Raw genomic sequence first — 20,451 nt, 5'->3', positions numbered from 1 at the left:
TTGTCACTCAGTGACACAAAGCATTAACCCAGGAACAGAAAGGAGTGTTCCCTGAGCTCGCTGAGTTTTTAAATCCTCCAGCCCTCGGAAATAAAGCTGCTGAGGTTTTGGGGAGGGCGGGGAGGCGGGCTAAGGGGAGGTCTGGTGGAGACAGGAAACTGCTTCCAAACCATCACTGTGGAAAGGGACAGGTGCCCAATGTATTCCAGGTTCAGTGACGGGACCATCAGGTACACCTCACGTTAACATTGCCGACAAGGGGGAGGGATTGGATTGCACCCTCCCTCTCTCATCCATCCGTCCACTACCTGTTTCCTTCTATAAAATAAAGACTCCGGGATGCGCTCTCCAAAGTTGCACCCCTGACCTGCCTCCAGTTCGTCTCCAGGTGCAAACGCGCCCCCCCCCCCCCACCCCCCACCACCCCCGCACAAGCGTCGAAACAGAGCGATGGCCATCTGCAGGAAGCCCTTTACACCCTTCCTCATCGAGGACATCCTGTCGCTTCAGGAGAATCCGGCTGGCCGCTGTCAGAGAGTGCTCCCTGCAGGCGGTGACCCGCAGAAGCCGGACCCCAGCCGCTGGCCAGGGGGGACAGAGGGATCAGGAGAGAGGGGCAATCGCACCTCTGGACCAGAGAGGAGCGGCGGCCATTCGGCCTCACGCCTCGGTCCCGCGACAACCCAGGACAGCAGATCTGGACATCTGCAAGCACAAGGTAGGAGGACACAGCTGGAGAGACAGTGATCATTCAGCACTGAATTTCATCCCTGGGTACACCCTTCCTCTCCCCAAATTGGTGATTGCTCTGCTCTCCGCGAAGGTGAAATACTTGCAAGAAAATCCCTTTGCAAACTCAAAAACTTTCCCTTCTGCTCCGGGTGATCTGGCAGTTCTGGATTCTGAGCCTTCAGTCAAACATCTCTCTTTCCTGGTGGCACTTGTTGCTTCTCGCATTCCCCCTGTTTATTTCACCCGTGGTCGTTTGACCAATCGAACCTTATTGCAATCCTCTGTTATATCTCCAGCCCGTTACAACGTCGCGATATTAATCCAGGGCATTGCAGCCACGGAATAAATAATTGAGGTAGTCAGGGTGCCCGAAAATTTAGGGGAAAAAATGTTATGTTGAAAACTTATTCCGATTAACATGCGTAATCGTATCTTTTCTGAAATGCACATCTCAGCAAGACAAAATCTTGGAGCCACAGATCCCACAAAGATATTTCAATGAAATTATATTGGAAACCGATCCTTAATTGTGATGAATCTAAACTGCAGTATGATAAGAGCTACTGATAAATCAGGGAGGGGAATGGGTTTTTTTTTTAATAAAAGCTTTCGGTTCCTGTTGAGGAGAGCAGAATAGAGGGTCATGTTTCAGTCCACATGTTCATCAGCAATCAGCGCACACAATTGTATTTCCTGAATGACTTACTCGATTCCAAAGCATTTCTCTTTGTTGGGATGTAGGCATCACTGGCTGGGCCCATCCCAAATTGCCCCTTGAGAAGATGGTGGTGAGCTGCCTTCTTGAACCGCTGCAGTCCATGTGGTGTAGGTACACCCACAGTGCTGTTAGGGAGGGAGTTCCAGGATTTTGACCCAGCAACAGTGAAGGAACGGCGATATATTCCCAAGCCAGGATGGTGAGTGATTTGGAGGGAAATTTCCAGCTGGTGGTGTTCCCATGTGCCTGCTGCCCTTATCCTTCTAGGTGGTAGTGGTTGTGGGTTTGGAAGGTGCTGTCTAAGGAGCCTTGGTGAATTCCTGCACCGCATCTTGTAGATGGTACACACTGCTGCTACTGTGCATCGGTGTTGGAGGGAGTGAATGTTTATGGATGTGGTGGCAATTAAGCGGGCTGCTTTACCCTGGACAGTGTCGAGCTTCTTGAGTGTTGTGGGAGCTCCACTCATCCAGGCAAGTGGGGAGCTTTCCATCACACTCCTGACTTGTGCCTTGCAGGTGATGGACAGGCTTTGAAGAGTTAGGAGTTGAGTTACTTCCTGCAGAATTCCCAGCCTCTGACCTACTCTTGTAGCCATAGTATTTATATGGCTGGTCCAGTTCAGTTTCTGTTCAATGGTAACCCATTGATAGTGGGGGATTCAGTGATGGTAATGCCATTGAACATCAAGAGGTGATGGTTGGATTCTCTCTTGTTGGAGATGGTCATTGCCTGATACTTGTGTGGCACAAATGTAACTTGCCATTTGTCAATCCAAGCCTGGATTTTGTCCAGGTCTTGCTGCATTTGGGCATGGACTGCTTCAGTATCTGAGGAGTTACAAATGGTGCTGAACATTGTGCAATCATCAGCGAACATCCCTACTTCTGACCTTATAATGAAGCTGCCTGAAGATGGTTGGGCCAAGGACACTACCTTGAGCAACTCCTGCAGTGATGTCCTGGGACTGAGATGATTGACCTCCAACAACCACAACCATCTTCCTTTGTGCTAGGTATGACTCCAATCAGCAAAGAGTTTTCTCCCTGATTCCCATTGACTCCAGTTTTGCTAGGGCTCCTTAATGGCACACTCGGTCAAATGCAGCTTTGATGTCAAGGGCAGTCACACTCATCCCACCTCGGGAGTTCAGATCTTTTGTCCATGTTTGAACCAAGGCTGTAATAAAGTCAGGAGCTGAGTGGCCCTGACGGAACCAAAACTGGGTATCAGTGAGCAGGTTACTACTAAGCAAGTGCAACTTGATAGCAATGTTGATGGCCCCTTCCAATGCTTTACTGATGATGGAGAGTAGACTGATTCAGCGGTAATTGGCCAGGTTGGATTTTGTGTACAGGACATATCTGGGTAATTTTCCACATAGCCGGGTAGATGCCAGTGTTGTAGCTGTACTGGAACAGCTTGGCTAGGGACGCGGCAAGTTCTGGAGCCAAGTCTTCAGTACTAATGTCGGAATGTTGTAAGGGGCCATAGGCTTTACAGTATTCAGTACCTTCAGACATTTCTTGATATCACATGGGGTGAATCGAATTGGCTGAAGACTGGGATCTGTGAGGCTGGGGACCTCCAGAAGAGGCAGAGATGGATCATCCACTCGGCACTTCAGGCTGATGCTTCAGCCTTGTTTTTTGCACTGATGTGCTGGGCTCCCCATCTTTGAGGATAGGGATATTTGTGGACCCCCCTTCTCCTGTTCGTTGTTTAATTACCCACCACCATTCACAATGAGGTGTGGCAAGAATGAAGAACTTAGATCCGATTGTTGGTTGTGGGATTGCTTAGTTCTGTCTATCACTTACTGCTTATGCTGTTTGGCATGCAAGTAGTCCTATGTTGCAGCTTCACCAGGCTGACACCTCATTTTTAGGTATGCCTGCTGTTGCTCCCAGCATGCTCTCAAGCTCTCTTCATTGAACCAGGGTTGATCCCCTGCTTTGTGGTAATGGTAGAGTGTGGGATATGCCAGGCCATAAGGTTCTAAGTTGTGTTTGAGTACAATTCTGCTGTTGCTGACGGCCCACAGCGCCTCATGGATGCACAGTCTTGAATTACTAGATCTGTTTGAAATCTATCTCATTTAGCACGGTGGTAGTGCCACACAACATGGTGGAGGGTATCCTCAATGTGAAGGCAGGACTTCGTCTCCGCAATGACTGTGTGGTGGTCACTCCTACCAATACTGTCATGGACAGATGCATTTGTGGTAGGCAGGTTGGTGAGGATGAAGTCAAGTATATTTTTCCCTCTTGTTGGTTCCCTCACCACCTGCCGCAGACCCAGTCTGGCAGCTATGTCCTTTAGGACTCAGCCAGTTCGGTTTCTAGTGGTGCTACCGAGCCATTCTTGGTCATGGACATTGAAGTCCCCCACCCAGAGCTTCTTCTAAGTGGTGTTCAACATGGAGCAGTACTGATCATCAGCTCAGGGGCATGCAGTGCATGGTAACCAGCAGGAGGTTTCCTTGTCCATGTTTGACTTAATGCCATGAGACTTCATGGGTCCACAGTTGATGTTGAGGACTCCAGGGCAACTCCCTCCCAACTGTATACCCCTGTGGGGTAGACTGGAAAAACTGAACTAGAGCTGTGAAGGCAAGGGGCAGGTTTGATCATAGTGTTCAAAATCAAGAGGTGTTTGCATAAAGAAAGAGAAAGGGTTCCCAGAGGACATGGATTTCAGGTTGAGGTGACATGAGGAAAGCTTGCCATCCAATGAGCAGCTAGGATTAGGAATTCACTGTCTGGTACAGCTTTAATCGTGGTTTTCAGCAGGGTAATTGGATAAACATTTGATGGATAAAAAGAAAATCAGGAAGGTGGGGAAAGAGCTAGGGTGGAAATAAATGGATTGCTCTTGGAAAGAGCTGGCAGAGACTCAATGATATACTATTTCATGTTGCTATAAATAATTCTAAAGTTTGAGCCAGCAATCCAGAGCCTTGAAACATGTAATCTCGCTTTGAATTTAAGACGCACTGATTTCTTCGCATGCTTTGTTTGGTATTTGTTCCCCATTCTGCACAGATGACACCAATCTCTCTCACTGTTCTATCAGTCCTTACAGAGCCCCTCTCATACAATCTGTTCCAAGTCTGCAGTGCTGCCCACCTGGGAGGCAGTAAAATGACAAGACCACCACAGATACTGCAAGAACACAAGTCTTACAGTTATCAAAAACAGATCAGGCATTGTTTCAATATATTTATATCAATTCACTATACTTGCATGTTTTGTGATGCTATCTGAACTGGAATGTTTATGTGTGTGATTAACAAAACGATAATGTAGGTGCAAGGGACTGGAGAGGAGCGAAGATACAAGTAGCACAGAGAGCTGCTATATATGGATAGGAGTGAATGGGGAGATGTATAAATGGGAGGAAGTAAGAAGCTGGTGTGTTTTTTTTCCTTCATTCATGGGTTGTGGGCATCACTGGCCTAGCAACATTTATTGCCCATCCCTAATTTAAGGGCCAACTACATTGCTGTGGGAGTAAGGACAGCAGATTTCCTTCCCTAAAGGACATTCATGAAACAGATGGGTTTTTATCACAATCAGACCTTTAATTCAAGATTTTTATTGAATTCAAATTCTACCATGGCAGGATTTGAACCCAAGTCCCCAGAACATTATCCTGGGTTATTAGTCCAATGACAATACCACTACACCACCACCTGCCCTTGTATAGAAGCTCTGGTATATAGATAAGAGGGAGTGAGGAGCTGGCATATGTAGATTGGAGGGCATGGTGAGCTGGTATATATACAGTGCAGGGAGTGAGGAGCTGGTATATAGATGGGAGTGAGTGAGGAGCTGGTGTATAGATGGGAGTGAGTGAGGAGCTGGTTTATAGATGGGAGTGAGTGGGGAGCTAATATAAAGATTGGAATGAGTGAGGAGCTGATATATAGATGGAAGTGAGTGAGGAGCTGGTATATAGATGAGAGCGATTGAGGAGCTGGTATATAGATGAGAGTGACTGAGGAGCTGGTATAAAGATGGGAGTGAGCGAGGAGCTGGTATAAATATCGGACTGAGTGAGGAGCTGATACATAGCTGGGATTGAGTGAGGAGCTGGTTTATAGATGGGAGTGAGTGAGGAGCTGGTATATAAATGAGAGCGATTGAGGAGCTGGTATAAAGATGGGAGTGAGTGAGGAGCTGGTATATAGATGGGAGTGAGTGAGGACCTGGTATATAGATGGGAGTGAGCGAGGAGCTGGTATATAGATGGGAGTGGGTGAGGAGCTGGTATATAGATGGGAGTGAGCGAGGAGCTGGTATAAAGATGGGAGTGAGCGAGGAGCTGGTATAAAGCTGGGAGTGAGTGAGGAGCTGGTATATAGATGGGAGTGAGTGAGGACCTGGTAAATAGATGGGAGTGAGCGAGGAGCTGGTATATAGATGGGAGTGGGTGAGGAGCTGGTATATAGATGGGAGTGAGCGAGGAGCTGGTATAAAGATGGGAGTGAGCGAGGAGCTGGTATAAAGCTGGGAGTGAGTGAGGAGCTGGTATATAGATGGGAGTGAGTGAGGAGCTGGAATATAGATGGGAGTGAGTGAGGAGCTGGTATATAGATGGGAGTGAGTGAGGAGCTGGTATATAGATGGGAGTGAGTGGGGAGCTAATATAAAGATTGGAATGAGTGAGGAGCTGATATATAGATGGAAGTGAGTGAGGAGCTGGTATATAGATGAGAGCGATTGAGGAGCTGGTATATAGATGAGAGTGACTGAGGAGCTGGTATAAAGATGGGAGTGAGCGAGGAGCTGGTATAAATATCGGACTGAGTGAGGAGCTGATATACAGCTGGGATTGAGTGAGGAGCTGGTTTATAGATGGGAGTGAGTGAGGAGCTGGTATATAAATGAGAGCGATTGAGGAGCTGGTATAAAGATGGGAGTGAGTGAGGAGCTGGTATATAGATGGGAGTGGGTGAGGAGCTGGTATATAGATGGGAGTGAGCGAGGAGCTGGTATAAAGATGGGAGTGAGTGAGGAGCTGGTATATAGATGGGAGTGAGCGAGGAGCTGGTATATAGATGGGAGTGGGTGAGGAGCTGGTATATAGATGGGAGTGAGCGAGGAGCTGGTATAAAGATGGGAGTGAGCGAGGAGCTGGTATAAAGCTGGGAGTGAGTGAGGAGCTGGTATAAAGCTGGGAGTGAGTGAGGAGCTGGTATATAGATGGGAGTGAGTGAGGAGCTGGAATATAGATGGGAGTGAGTGAGGAGCTGGTATATAGATGGGAGTGAGTGAGGAGCTGGTATATAGATGGGAGTGAGTGAGGAGCTGGTATATAGATGGGAGTGAGTGAGGAGCTGGTATATAGATACAGCTGGGAGTGAGTGAGGAGCTGGAATATAGATGGGAGTGAGTGAGGAGCTGGTATATAGATATAGCTGGGAGTGAGTGAGGAGCTGGAATATAGATGGGAGTGAGTGAGGAGCTGGTATATAGATAAGAGTGAGTGAGGAGCTGGTATATAGATAGGAGTGAGTGAGGAGCCGGTATATAGATATAGATGGGATTGAGTGAGGAGCTGGTATAAAGATGGGTGTGAGTGAGGAGCTGGTATATAGATGAGAGCGATTGAGGAGCTGATACATAGATGGGAGTGAGTGAGGAGCTGGGATAAAGATGGGTGTGAGTGAGGAGCTGGTATATAGATGGGAGTGAGTGAGGAGCAGGTATATAGATGGGAGTGAGTGAGGAGCTGGTATATAGATGGGAGTGAGTGAGGAGCTGGAATATAGATGGGAGTGAGTGAGGAGCTGGTATATAGATATAGATGGGAGTGAGTGAGGAGCTGGAATATAGTTGGGAGTGAGTGAGGAGCTGGTATATAGATGAGAGCGATTGAGGAGCTGATACATAGATGGGAGTGAGTGAGGAGCTGATACATAGATGGGAGTGAGTGAGGAGCTGGTATAAAGATGGGTGTGAGTGAGGAGCTGGTATATAGATGGGAGTGAGTGAGGAGCTGGTATATAGATGGGAGTGAGTGAGGAGCTGGTATATAGATGGGAGTGAGTGAGGAGCTGGAATATAGATGGGAGTGAGTGAGGAGCTGGTATATAGATATAGCTGGGAGTGAGTGAGGAGCTGGAATATAGATGGGAGTGAGTGAGGAGCTGGTATATAGATAAGAGTGAGTGAGGAGCTGGTATATAGATGGGTGTGAGTGAGGAGCTGGTACATAGATGGGAGTGAGTGAGGAGCTGGTATATAGATGGGAGTGAGTGAGGAGCTGGTATATAGATGGGAGTGAGTGAGGAGCTGGTATATAGATGGGAGTGAGTGAGGAGCTGGTATATAGATGGGAGTGAGTGAGGAGCTGGTACATAGATGGGAGTGAGTGAGGAGCTGGAATATAGATGGGAGTGAGTGAGGAGCTGGTATATAGATGGGAGTGAGTGAGGAGCTGGTATATAGATAAGAGTGAGTGAGGAGCTGGTATATAGATGGGTGTGAGTGAGGAGCTGGTACATAGATGGGAGTGAGTGAGGAGCTGGTATAAAGATGGGTGTGAGTGAGGAGGTGGGATATAGATGGGAGTGAGTGAGGAGCTGGTATATAGATGGGAGTGAGTGAGGAGCTGGTATATAGATGGGAGTGAGTGAGGAGCTGGTATATAGATGGGAGTGAGTGAGGAGCTGGTACATAGATGGGAGTGAGTGAGGAGCTGGTATATAGATGGGAGTGAGCGAGGAGCTGGTATAAAGATGGGTGTGAGTGAGGAGGTGGGATATAGATGGGAGTGAGTGAGGAGCTGGTATATAGATAGGAGTGAGTGAGGAGCTGGGATATAGATGGGAGTGAGTGAGGAGCTGGTATATAGATAGGAGTGAGTGAGGAGCTGGTATATAGATGGGAGTGAGTGAGGAGCTGGTATAAAGCTGGGAGTGAGTGAGGAGCTGGTATATAGATGGGAGTGAGTGAGGAGCTGATACATAGATGGGTGTGAGTGAGGAGCTGGTATATAGATGGGAGTGAGTGAGGAGCTGGAATATAGATGGGAGTGAGTGAGGAGCTGGTATATAGATGGGAGTGAGTGAGGAGCTGGAATATAGATGGGAGTGAGTGAGGAGCTGGTATAAAGATGGGTGTGAGTGAGGAGCTGGTATATAGATGGGAGTGAGTGAGGAGCTGGTATAAAGCTGGGAGTGAGTGAGGAGCTGGTATATAGATGGGAGTGAGTGAGGAGCTGATACATAGATGGGTGTGAGTGAGGAGCTGGTATATAGATGGGAGTGAGTGAGGAGCTGGAATATAGATGGGAGTGAGTGAGGAGCTGGTATATAGATGGGAGTGAGTGAGGAGCTGGAATATAGATAGGAGTGAGTGAGGAGCTGGTATAAAGCTGGGAGTGAGTGAGGAGCTGGTATATAGATGGGAGTGAGTGAGGAGCTGGTATAAAGCTGGGAGTGAGTGAGGAGCTGGTATATAGATGGGAGTGAGTGAGGAGCTGGTATAAAGCTGGGAGTGAGTGAGGAGCTGGTATATAGATGGGAGTGAGTGAGGAGCTGGTATATAGATGGGAGTGAGTGAGGAGCTGGAATATAGATAGGAGTGAGTGAGGAGCAGGTATATAGATGGGAGTGAGTGAGGAGCTGGTATATAGATGGGAGTGAGTGAGGAGCTGGTATAAAGCTGGGAGTGAGTGAGGAGCTGGTATATAGATGGGAGTGAGTGAGGAGCTGGAATATAGATGGGAGTGAGTGAGGAGCTGGTATATAGATGGGAGTGAGTGAGGAGCTGGAATATAGATGGGAGTGAGTGAGGAGCTGGTATAAAGATGGGAGTGAGTGAGGAGCTGGAATATAGATAGGAGTGAGTGAGGAGCCGGTATATAGATATAGATGGGATTGAGTGAGGAGCTGGTATAAAGATGGGTGTGAGTGAGGAGCTGGTATATAGTTGGGAGTGAGTGAGGAGCAGGTATATAGATGAGAGCGATTGAGGAGCTGATACATAGATGGGAGTGAGTGAGGAGCTGGTATAAAGATGGGTGTGAGTGAGGAGCTGGTATATAGATGGGAGTGAGTGAGGAGCAGGTACATAGATGGGAGTGAGTGAGGAGCTGGTATATAGATGGGTGTGAGTGAGGAGCTGGAATATAGATGAGAGCGATTGAGGAGCTGATACATAGATGGGAGTGAGTGAGGAGCTGATACATAGATGGGAGTGAGTGAGGAGCTGGTATAAAGATGGGTGTGAGTGAGGAGCTGGTATATAGATGGGAGTGAGTGAGGAGCTGGTATATAGATGGGAGTGAGTGAGGAGCTGGTATATAGATGGGAGTGAGTGAGGAGCTGGTATATAGATGGGAGTGAGTGAGGAGCTGGTATATAGATGGGAGTGAGTGAGGAGCTGGTATATAGATGGGAGTGAGTGAGGAGCTGGTATATAGATGGGAGTGAGTGAGGAGCTGGTATATAGATGGGAGTGAGTGAGGAGCTGGTATATAGATGGGTGTGAGTGAGGAGCTGGTACATAGATGGGAGTGAGTGAGGAGCTTGTATATAGATGGGAGTGAGTGAGGAGCTGGTATATAGATGGGAGTGAGTGAGGAGCTGGTATATAGATACAGCTGGGAGTGAGTGAGGAGCTGGAATATAGATGGGAGTGAGTGAGGAGCTGGTATATAGATATAGCTGGGAGTGAGTGAGGAGCTGGAATATAGATGGGAGTGAGTGAGGAGCTGGGATATAGATAAGAGTGAGTGAGGAGCTGGTATATAGATGGGTGTGAGTGAGGAGCTGGTACATAGATGGGAGTGAGTGAGGAGCTGGTATAAAGATGGGTGTGAGTGAGGAGCTGGTATATAGATGGGAGTGAGTGAGGAGCTGGTATATAGATGGGAGTGAGTGAGGAGCTGGTACATAGATGGGAGTGAGTGAGGAGCTGGAATATAGATGGGAGTGAGTGAGGAGCTGGTATAAAGCTGGGTGTGAGTGAGGAGGTGGGATATAGATGGGAGTGAGTGAGGAGCTGGTATATAGATGGGAGTGAGTGAGGAGCTGGTATATAGATGGGAGTGAGTGAGGAGCTGGTACATAGATGGGAGTGAGTGAGGAGCTGGTATATAGATGGGAGTGAGCGAGGAGCTGGTATAAAGATGGGTGTGAGTGAGGAGGTGGGATATAGATGGGAGTGAGTGAGGAGCTGGTATATAGATAGGAGTGAGTGAGGAGCTGGGATATAGATGGGAGTGAGTGAGGAGCTGGTATATAGATGGGAGTGAGTGAGGAGCTGGTATAAAGCTGGGAGTGAGTGAGGAGCTGGTATAAAGATGGGTGTGAGTGAGGAGCTGGTATATAGATGGGAGTGAGTGAGGAGCTGGTATATAGATGGGAGTGAGTGAGGAGCTGGTATAAAGCTGGGAGTGAGTGAGGAGCTGGTATAAAGATGGGTGTGAGTGAGGAGCTGGTATATAGATGGGAGTGAGTGAGGAGCTGGTATATAGATGGGTGTGAGTGAGGAGCTGGTATATAGATGGGAGTGAGTGAGGAGCTGGAATATAGATGGGAGTGAGTGAGGAGCTGGTATATAGATGGGAGTGAGTGAGGAGCTGGAATATAGATGGGAGTGAGTGAGGAGCTGGTATAAAGATGGGTGTGAGTGAGGAGCTGGTATATAGATGGGAGTGAGTGAGGAGCTGGTATAAAGATGGGTGTGAGTGAGGAGCTGGTATATAGATGGGAGTGAGTGAGGAGCTGGTATATAGATGGGAGTGAGTGAGGAGCTGGTATATAGATGGGAGTGAGTGAGGAGCTGGAATATAGATGGGAGTGAGTGAGGAGCTGGTATATAGATGGGAGTGAGTGAGGAGCTGGAATATAGATGGGAGTGAGTGAGGAGCTGGTATAAAGATGGGTGTGAGTGAGGAGCTGGTATATAGATGGGAGTGAGTGAGGAGCTGGTATATAGATGGGAGTGAGTGAGGAGCTGGGATATAGATGGGAGTGAGTGAGGAGCTGGTATATAGATGGGAGTGAGTGAGGAGCTGGTATATAGATGGGAGTGAGTGAGGAGCTGGTATAAAGCTGGGAGTGAGTGAGGAGCTGGTATATAGATGGGAGTGAGTGAGGAGCTGGTATATAGATGGGAGTGAGTGAGGAGCTGGTATATAGATGGGAGTGAGTGAGGAGCTGGTATAAAGCTGGGAGTGAGTGAGGAGCTGGTATATAGATGGGAGTGAGTGAGGAGCTGGTATATAGATGGGAGTGGGTGAGGAGCTGGTATATAGATGGGAGTGAGTGAGGAGCTGGAATATAGATGGGAGTGAGTGAGGAGCTGGTATATAGATGGGAGTGGGTGAGGAGCTGGTATATAGATGGGAGTGAGTGAGGAGCTGGAATATAGATGGGAGTGAGTGAGGAGCTGGTATAAAGATGGGAGTGAGTGAGGAGCTGGAATATAGATAGGAGTGAGTGAGGAGCCGGTATATAGATATAGATGGGATTGAGTGAGGAGCTGGTATAAAGATGGGTGTGAGTGAGGAGCTGGTATATAGTTGGGAGTGAGTGAGGAGCAGGTATATAGATGAGAGCGATTGAGGAGCTGATACATAGATGGGAGTGAGTGAGGAGCTGGTATAAAGATGGGTGTGAGTGAGGAGCTGGTATATAGATGGGAGTGAGTGAGGAGCAGGTACATAGATGGGAGTGAGTGAGGAGCTGGTATAAAGATGGGTGTGAGTGAGGAGCTGGTATATAGATGGGAGTGAGTGAGGAGCAGGTATATAGATGGGAGTGAGTGAGGAGCTGGTACATAGATGGGAGTGAGTGAGGAGCTGGTATATAGATGGGAGTGAGTGAGGAGGTGGGATATAGATGGGAGTGAGTGAGGAGCTGGTATATAGATAGGAGTGAGTGAGGAGCTGGGATATAGATGGGAGTGAGTGAGGAGCTGGGATATAGATGAGAGCGATTGAGGAGCTGGTATATAGATGAGAGTGACTGAGGAGCTGGTATAAAGATGGGAGTGAGCGAGGAGCTGGTATAAATATCGGACTGAGTGAGGAGCTGATATATAGCTGGGATTGAGTGAGGAGCTGGTTTATAGATGGGAGTGAGTGAGGAGCTGGTATATAAATGAGAGCGATTGAGGAGCTGGTATAAAGATGGGAGTGAGTGAGGAGCTGGTATATAGATGGGAGTGAGTGAGGACCTGGTATATAGATGGGAGTGAGCGAGGAGCTGGTATATAGATGGGAGTGGGTGAGGAGCTGGTATATAGATGGGAGTGAGCGAGGAGCTGGTATAAAGATGGGAGTGAGCGAGGAGCTGGTATAAAGCTGGGAGTGAGTGAGGAGCTGGTATAAAGCTGGGAGTGAGTGAGGAGCTGGTATATAGATGGGAGTGAGTGAGGAGCTGGAATATAGATGGGAGTGAGTGAGGAGCTGGTATATAGATGGGAGTGAGTGAGGAGCTGGTATATAGATGGGAGTGAGTGGGGAGCTAATATAAAGATTGGAATGAGTGAGGAGCTGATATATAGATGGAAGTGAGTGAGGAGCTGGTATATAGATGAGAGCGATTGAGGAGCTGGTATATAGATGAGAGTGACTGAGGAGCTGGTATAAAGATGGGAGTGAGCGAGGAGCTGGTATAAATATCGGACTGAGTGAGGAGCTGATATACAGCTGGGATTGAGTGAGGAGCTGGTTTATAGATGGGAGTGAGTGAGGAGCTGGTATATAAATGAGAGCGATTGAGGAGCTGGTATAAAGATGGGAGTGAGTGAGGAGCTGGTATATAGATGGGAGTGAGTGAGGACCTGGTATATAGATGGGAGTGAGCGAGGAGCTGGTATATAGATGGGAGTGGGTGAGGAGCTGGTATATAGATGGGAGTGAGCGAGGAGCTGGTATATAGATGGGAGTGAGTGAGGAGCTGGTATATAGATGGGAGTGAGCGAGGAGCTGGTATATAGATGGGAGTGGGTGAGGAGCTGGTATATAGATGGGAGTGAGCGAGGAGCTGGTATAAAGATGGGAGTGAGCGAGGAGCTGGTATAAAGCTGGGAGTGAGTGAGGAGCTGGTATAAAGCTGGGAGTGAGTGAGGAGCTGGTATATAGATGGGAGTGAGTGAGGAGCTGGAATATAGATGGGAGTGAGTGAGGAGCTGGTATATAGATGGGAGTGAGTGAGGAGCTGGTATATAGATGGGAGTGAGTGAGGAGCTGGTATATAGATGGGAGTGAGTGAGGAGCTGGTATATAGATGGGAGTGAGTGAGGAGCTGGTATATAGATATAGCTGGGAGTGAGTGAGGAGCTGGAATATAGATGGGAGTGAGTGAGGAGCTGGTATATAGATAAGAGTGAGTGAGGAGCTGGTATATAGATAGGAGTGAGTGAGGAGCCGGTATATAGATATAGATGGGATTGAGTGAGGAGCTGGTATAAAGATGGGTGTGAGTGAGGAGCTGGTATATAGTTGGGAGTGAGTGAGGAGCAGGTATATAGATGAGAGCGATTGAGGAGCTGATACATAGATGGGAGTGAGTGAGGAGCTGGTATATAGATGGGAGTGAGTGAGGAGCAGGTATATAGATGGGAGTGAGTGAGGAGCTGGTATATAGATGGGAGTGAGTGAGGAGCTGGAATATAGATGGGAGTGAGTGAGGAGCTGGTATATAGATATAGATGGGAGTGAGTGAGGAGCTGGAATATAGATGGGAGTGAGTGAGGAGCTGGTATATAGTTGGGAGTGAGTGAGGAGCTGGTATATAGATGAGAGCGATTGAGGAGCTGATACATAGATGGGAGTGAGTGAGGAGCTGGTATAAAGATGGGTGTGAGTGAGGAGCTGGTATATAGATGGGAGTGAGTGAGGAGCTGGTATATAGATGGGTGTGAGTGAGGAGCTGGTACATAGATGGGAGTGAGTGAGGAGCTGGTATAAAGATGGGTGTGAGTGAGGAGGTGGGATATAGATGGGAGTGAGTGAGGAGCTGGTATATAGATGGGAGTGAGTGAGGAGCTGGAATATAGATGGGAGTGAGTGAGGAGCTGGTACATAGATGGGAGTGAGTGAGGAGCTGGTATATAGATGGGAGTGAGTGAGGAGCAGGTATATAGATGAGAGCGATTGAGGAGCTGATACATAGATGGGAGTGAGTGAGGAGCTGGTATAAAGATGGGTGTGAGTGAGGAGCTGGTATATAGATGGGAGTGAGTGAGGAGCTGGTATATAGATGGGAGTGAGTGAGGAGCAGGTATATAGATGGGAGTGAGTGAGGAGCTGGTATAAAGATGGGTGTGAGTGAGGAGGTGGGATATAGATGGGAGTGAGTGAGGAGCTGGTATATAGATAGGAGTGAGTGAGGAGCTGGGATATAGATGGGAGTGAGTGAGGAGCTGGGATATAGATGGGAGTGAGTGAGGAGCTGGTATAAAGATGGGTGTGAGTGAGGAGCTGGTATATAGATAGGAGTGAGTGAGGAGCTGGGATATAGATGGGAGTGAGTGAGGAGCTGGGATATAGATGGGAGGAGTGAGGAGCTGGTATATAGATAGGAGTGAGTGAGGAGCTGGGATATAGATAGGAGTGAGTGAGGAGCTGGGATATAGATGGGAGTGAGTGAGGAGCTGGTATACAGATGGAAGTGAGTGAGGAGCTGGAATATAGACGGGAGTGAGTGAGGAGCTGGTATATAGATAGGAGTGAGTGAGGAGCTGGGATATAGATGGGAGTGAGTGAGGAGCTGGTATACAGATGGAAGTGAGTGAGGAGCAGGTATATAGATGGGAGTGAATGAGGAGCTGGTATATAGATGGGAGTGAGTGAGGAGCTGGGATATAGATGGGAGTGAGTGAGGAGCTGGTATACAGATGGAAGTGAGTGAGGAGCAGGTATATAGATGGGAGTGAATGAGGAGCTGGTATATAGATGGGAGTGAGTGAGGAGCTGGTATATAGATAGGAGTGAGTGAGGAGCTGGGATATAGATAGGAGTGAGTGAGGAGCTGGGATATAGATAGGAGTGAGTGAGGAGCTGGGATATAGATAGGAGTGAGTGAGGAGCTGGGATATGGATGGGAGTGAGTGAGGAGCTGGGATATAGATGGGAGTGAGTGAGGAGCTGGTATATAGATGGGAGTGAGTGAGGAGCTGGGATATGGATGGGAGTGAGTGAGGAGCTGGGATATAGATGGGAGTGAGTGAGGAGCTGGTATATAGATGGGAGCGAATGAGGAGCTGGAATATAGATGGGAGTGAGTGAGGAGCTGGTATATAGATGGGAGCGAATGAGGAGCTGGTACATAGATGGGAGTGAATGAGGAGCTGGTATAAAGCTGGGAGTGAGTGAGGAGCTGGTATATAGATAGGAGTGAGTGAGGAGCAGGTATATAGATGTGAGTGAGTGAGGAGCTGGGATATAGATGGGAGTGAGTGAGGAGCTGGGATATAGATAGGAGTGAGTGAGGAGCTGGGATATAGATGGGAGTGAGTGAGGAGCTGGGATATAGATGGGAGTGAGTGAGGAGCTGGAATATAGATGGGAGCGAATGAGGAGCTGGTATATAGATGAGAGTGAGTGAGGAGCTGGTATATAGGTAGGAGTGAGTGAGGAGCTGGGATATAGGTAGGAGTGAGTGAGGAGCTGGAATATAGATGGGAGTGAGTGAGGAGCTGGTATATAGGTAGGAGTGAGTGAGGAGCTGGGATATGTATGGGAGTGAGTGAGGAGCTGGGATATAGATGGGAGTGAGTGAGGAGCTGGTACATAGATGGGAGTGAGTGAGGAGCTGGAATATAGATGGGAGTGAGTGAGGAGCTGGTATATAGGTAGGAGTGAGTGAGGAGCTGGGATATGTATGGGAGTGAGTGAGGAGCTGGGATATAGATGGGAGTGAGTGAGGAGCTGGTATAAAGATGGGAGTGAGTGAGGAGCTGGTATAAAGATGGGAGTGAGTGAGGAGCTGGGATATAGATGGGAGTGAGTGAGGAGCTGGGATATAGATGGGAGTGAGTGAGGAGCTGGGATATAGATGGGAGTGAGTGAGGAGCTGGGATATAGATGGGAGTGAGTGAGGAGCTGGAATATAGATGGGAGCGAATGAGGAGCTGGTATATAGGTAGGAGTGAGTGAGGAGCTGGAATATAGATGGGAGTGAGTGAGGAGCTGGTATATAGGTAGGAGTGAGTGAGGAGCTGGGATATGTATGGGAGTGAGTGAGGAGCTGGGATATGGATGGGAGCGAATGAGAAGCTGGTATATAGGTAGGAGTGAGTGAGGAGCTGGGATATGGATGGGAGTGAGTGAGGAGCTGGGATATGGATGGGAGCGAATGAGAAGCTGGTATATAGATAGGAGTGAGTGAGGAGCTGGGATATAGATGGGAGTGAGTGAGGAGCTGGGATATGTATGGGAGTGAGTGAGGAGCTGGGATATGGATGGGAGCGAATGAGAAGCTGGTATATAGGTAGGAGTGAGTGAGGAGCTGGGATATGGATGGGAATGAGTGAAGAGCTGGGATATGGATGGGAGCGAATGAGGAGCTGGTATATAGGTAGGAGTGAGTGAGGAGCTGGGATATGGATGGGAGTGAGTGAGGAGCTGGGATATGGATGGGAGTGAATGAGGAGCTGGTATATAGGTAGGAGTGAGTGAGGAGCTGGGATATGGATGGGAGTGAGTGAAGAGCTGGGATATGGATGGGAGCGAATGAGGAGCTGGTATATAGGTAGGAGTGAGTGAGGAGCTGGGATATGGATGGGAGTGAGTGAGGAGCTGGTATATAGATGGGAGTGAGTGAGGAGCAGGTATAAAGATAGGAGTGAGTGAGGAGCTGGTATATAGATGGGAGTGAGTGAGGAGCAGGTATAAAGATAGGAGTGAGTGAGGAGCTGGTACATAGATGGGAGTGAGTGAGGAGCTGGTACATAGATGGGAGTGAGTGAGGAGCTGGTATATAGATAGGAGTGAGTGAGGAGCTGGTACATAGATGGGAGTGAGTGAGGAGCTGGTATATAGATGGGAGTGAGTGAGGAGCTGGTATATAGATGGGAGTGAGTGAGGAGCAGGTATAAAGATAGGAGTGAGTGAGGAGCTGGTATATAGATAGGAGTGAGTGAGGAGCTGGTATATAGATAGGAGTGAGTGAGGAGCTGGTATATAGATGGGAGTGAGTGAGGAGCTGGTATATAGATGGGAGTGAGTGAGGAGCTGGTATAAAGATGGGAGTGAGTGAGGAGCTGGTATATAGATGGGAGTGAGTGAGGAGCTGGAATATAGATGGGAGTGAGTGAGGAGCTGGTATATAGATAGGAGTGAGTGAGGAGCAGGTATAAAGATGGGAGTGAGTGAGGAGCTGGTATATAGATGGGAGTGAGTGAGGAGCAGGTATATAGATAGGAGTGAGTGAGGAGCTGGTATAAAGATGGGAGTGAGTGAGGAGCTGGTATATAGATAGGAGTGAGTGAGGAGCTGGTATATAGATAGGAGTGAGTGAGGAGCTGGTATATAGATAGGAGTGAGTGAGGAGCTGGTATATAGATGGGAGTGAGTGAGGAGCTGGTATATAGATGGGAGTGAGTGAGGAGCTGGTATAAAGATGGGAGTGAGTGAGGAGCTGGTATATAGATGGGAGTGAGTGAGGAGCAGGTATATAGATAGGAGTGAGTGAGGAGCTGGTATATAGATGGGAGTGAGTGAGGAGCAGGTATATAGATATAGCTGGGAGCAAGTGAGGAATTAGATACGCCTTCTCTTTTTGATTCGCTCTGCCCATCTCCAAATCTTTCCCTTTGAGTTTTAAGGCCACTTTCTGTTTCTATTCGGCAGAATCCAGTCAGTCAAGCGCTGCCAGCCTTGAGGGGAGCATTATCTCCCCAAGAGCTCCGAGGAACCCCAGGAAAAAGCGTTCTCGAGCAGCTTTCTCACACGCCCAGGTTTTGGAGCTGGAGCGGAGGTTCGACACTCAGAGGTACCTATCGGCGCCGGAGAGGGCTGACCTGGCTGGTACCCTGAAGCTCACTGAGACCCAGGTCAAGATTTGGTTCCAGAATCGGCGGTACAAGACCAAGAGGAAGATGCTGGCTGCCAGCCAGAACTGTGCTGTGGTGAAGGAGCGGCCAGAGAGAATGGAAGCTGGGTCCCGAGCATCCTTAATACCTACCTACCAAAGTTACCACTACTATCCCTATTTATACTGCCTGGGATCTTTCCCAGCTACTATCTGCTGAGCTCAGCTTCCAATGGCCTCAAGGGACTCTGCAATTTATTTATTTTAATCCTTGGTGATGGGAATAAATTTTTTTTTTACATCTCATTAGGGTGGGGCTGAGTGGCCTCCTCCCTCCTCCACTTTGCTCATTTCGGTATTGGCCTCAAAATGAAAGAAAGTGCAATTTGATTTATTTCCAGCTACATATCGAATAAAGCATTTGGTTTGTATTGTAGTCATGCTTGCGCCAGTGTCTCTTATTTAATTGTAATAGCTGAGTGACACCAGGCATCAAGCGTCACAACCTGTTCTTGAATTCTTTCCTGGGATAAGGGCAGATTAGTGAGCCAGGCAGGATTTATGCCATACTCTACATCGTGGTCATGCCCATGATGGCAAACAGTCTATCTCCCTCACCAAGTGGCTTGCTCCAGGGCCAGGCCAGAGCTAGGCCAGCTATACACCTCAACTTTATCATGGGCAGCTGCAAACAGCTTTGCAGAAAGGCTAAAGGAGCAGCAACATTTTATGTTAAAGAGCAGGCAGGAATCTAATCAAGGAGTTCAGATGATTTATAGATAGAATAATAGAAACCTGGGAGTGAGTTACAGACCAGAATCTAATCGAGGACCTCAGATGGTTTATATATAGAATAATGGATACCTGGGAGTGAGTTACAGACTATAATCTAATTGAGGAGCTCAGATGGTTTATATATAGAATAATGGATACCTGGGAGTGAGTTACAGACCGGAATCTAACCGAGGGGCTCAGATGGTTTACATATAGAATAACGGATACCTGGGAGTGAGTTACAGACCGGAATCTAATCGAGGAGCTCAGATGGTTTATATATAGAATAATGGATATCTGGGAGTGAGTTACAGACTGGAATCTAACCGAGGGGCTCAGATGGTTTATATATAGAATAACAGATACCTGGGAGTGAGTTACAGACTAGAATCTAATTGAGGAGCTCAGATGGATTAACTATAGAATAATGGATACCTGGGAGTGAGTTATAGACCGGAATCTAATCGAGGGGCTTAGATGGTTTATTTATAGAATAATGGATACCTGGGAGTGAGTTACAGACAGGAATCTAATCAAGGAGCTCAGATAGTTTATATATAGAATAATGGATATCTGGGAGTGAGATACAGACTGGGATCTAATCGAGGGGCTCAGATGGTTCATTTATAGAATAGTGGATACCTGGGAGCGAGTTACAGACTGGAATCTAATCGAGGAGCTCAGATGGTTTAACTATAGAATAATGGATACCTGGGAGTGAGTTACAGACTGGAATCTAATCAAGGAACTCAGATGGTTTATATAAAGAATAATGGATACCTGGGAGTGAGTTACAGGCTGGAATCTAATCGAGGAGCTCAGATGGTTTAACTATAGAATAATGGATACCTGGGAGTGAGTTACAGACTAGAATCTAATCGAGGAGCTCAGATGGTTTAACTATAGAATAATGGATACCTGGGAGTGAGATACAGACTGGAATCTAATCAAGGAGTTCAGATGGTTTATATATAGAATAACAGATACCTGGGAGTGAGTTACAGGCTGGAATCTAATCGAGGGGCTCAGATGGTTTATATATTGGATAAACGATACCTGTGAGTGAGTTACAGACTGGAATCTAATCGAGGAGCTCAGATGGTTTATATATAAAATAATAGATACCTGGGAGTGAGTTACAGACCAGAATGTAATTGAGTGGTTCGGATGGTTTCCGTATACAAGAGCATGTACCTGTGGGTGAGTTATACATGGGATATAACTGAGC

At 47.7% G+C, this 20,451-nt stretch overlaps 1 protein-coding gene across 1 annotated transcript; it reads left to right on the top strand.

The window, feature by feature from the left end:
• The first annotated feature begins 450 nt into the window (after positions 1–450).
• LOC121289613 (homeobox protein Nkx-3.1-like) lies at positions 451–18,843 on the top strand. The gene is made up of 2 exons (XM_041209235.1): positions 451–718; positions 18,269–18,843. Exons 1-2 carry the CDS (start codon positions 451–453, stop codon positions 18,667–18,669), a joined length of 669 nt encoding a protein of 222 aa, XP_041065169.1. The 3' UTR covers positions 18,670–18,843.
• Positions 18,844–20,451: the final 1,608 nt, after the last annotated feature.

This window comes from Carcharodon carcharias, chromosome 17, assembly GCF_017639515.1.
Source record: "Carcharodon carcharias isolate sCarCar2 chromosome 17, sCarCar2.pri, whole genome shotgun sequence".
Taxonomy (NCBI): Eukaryota; Metazoa; Chordata; class Chondrichthyes; order Lamniformes; family Lamnidae; genus Carcharodon; species Carcharodon carcharias.
The sequence above is the reverse complement of the archived record's forward strand: the minus strand, read 5'-3'. Positions and strand labels throughout refer to the sequence as shown.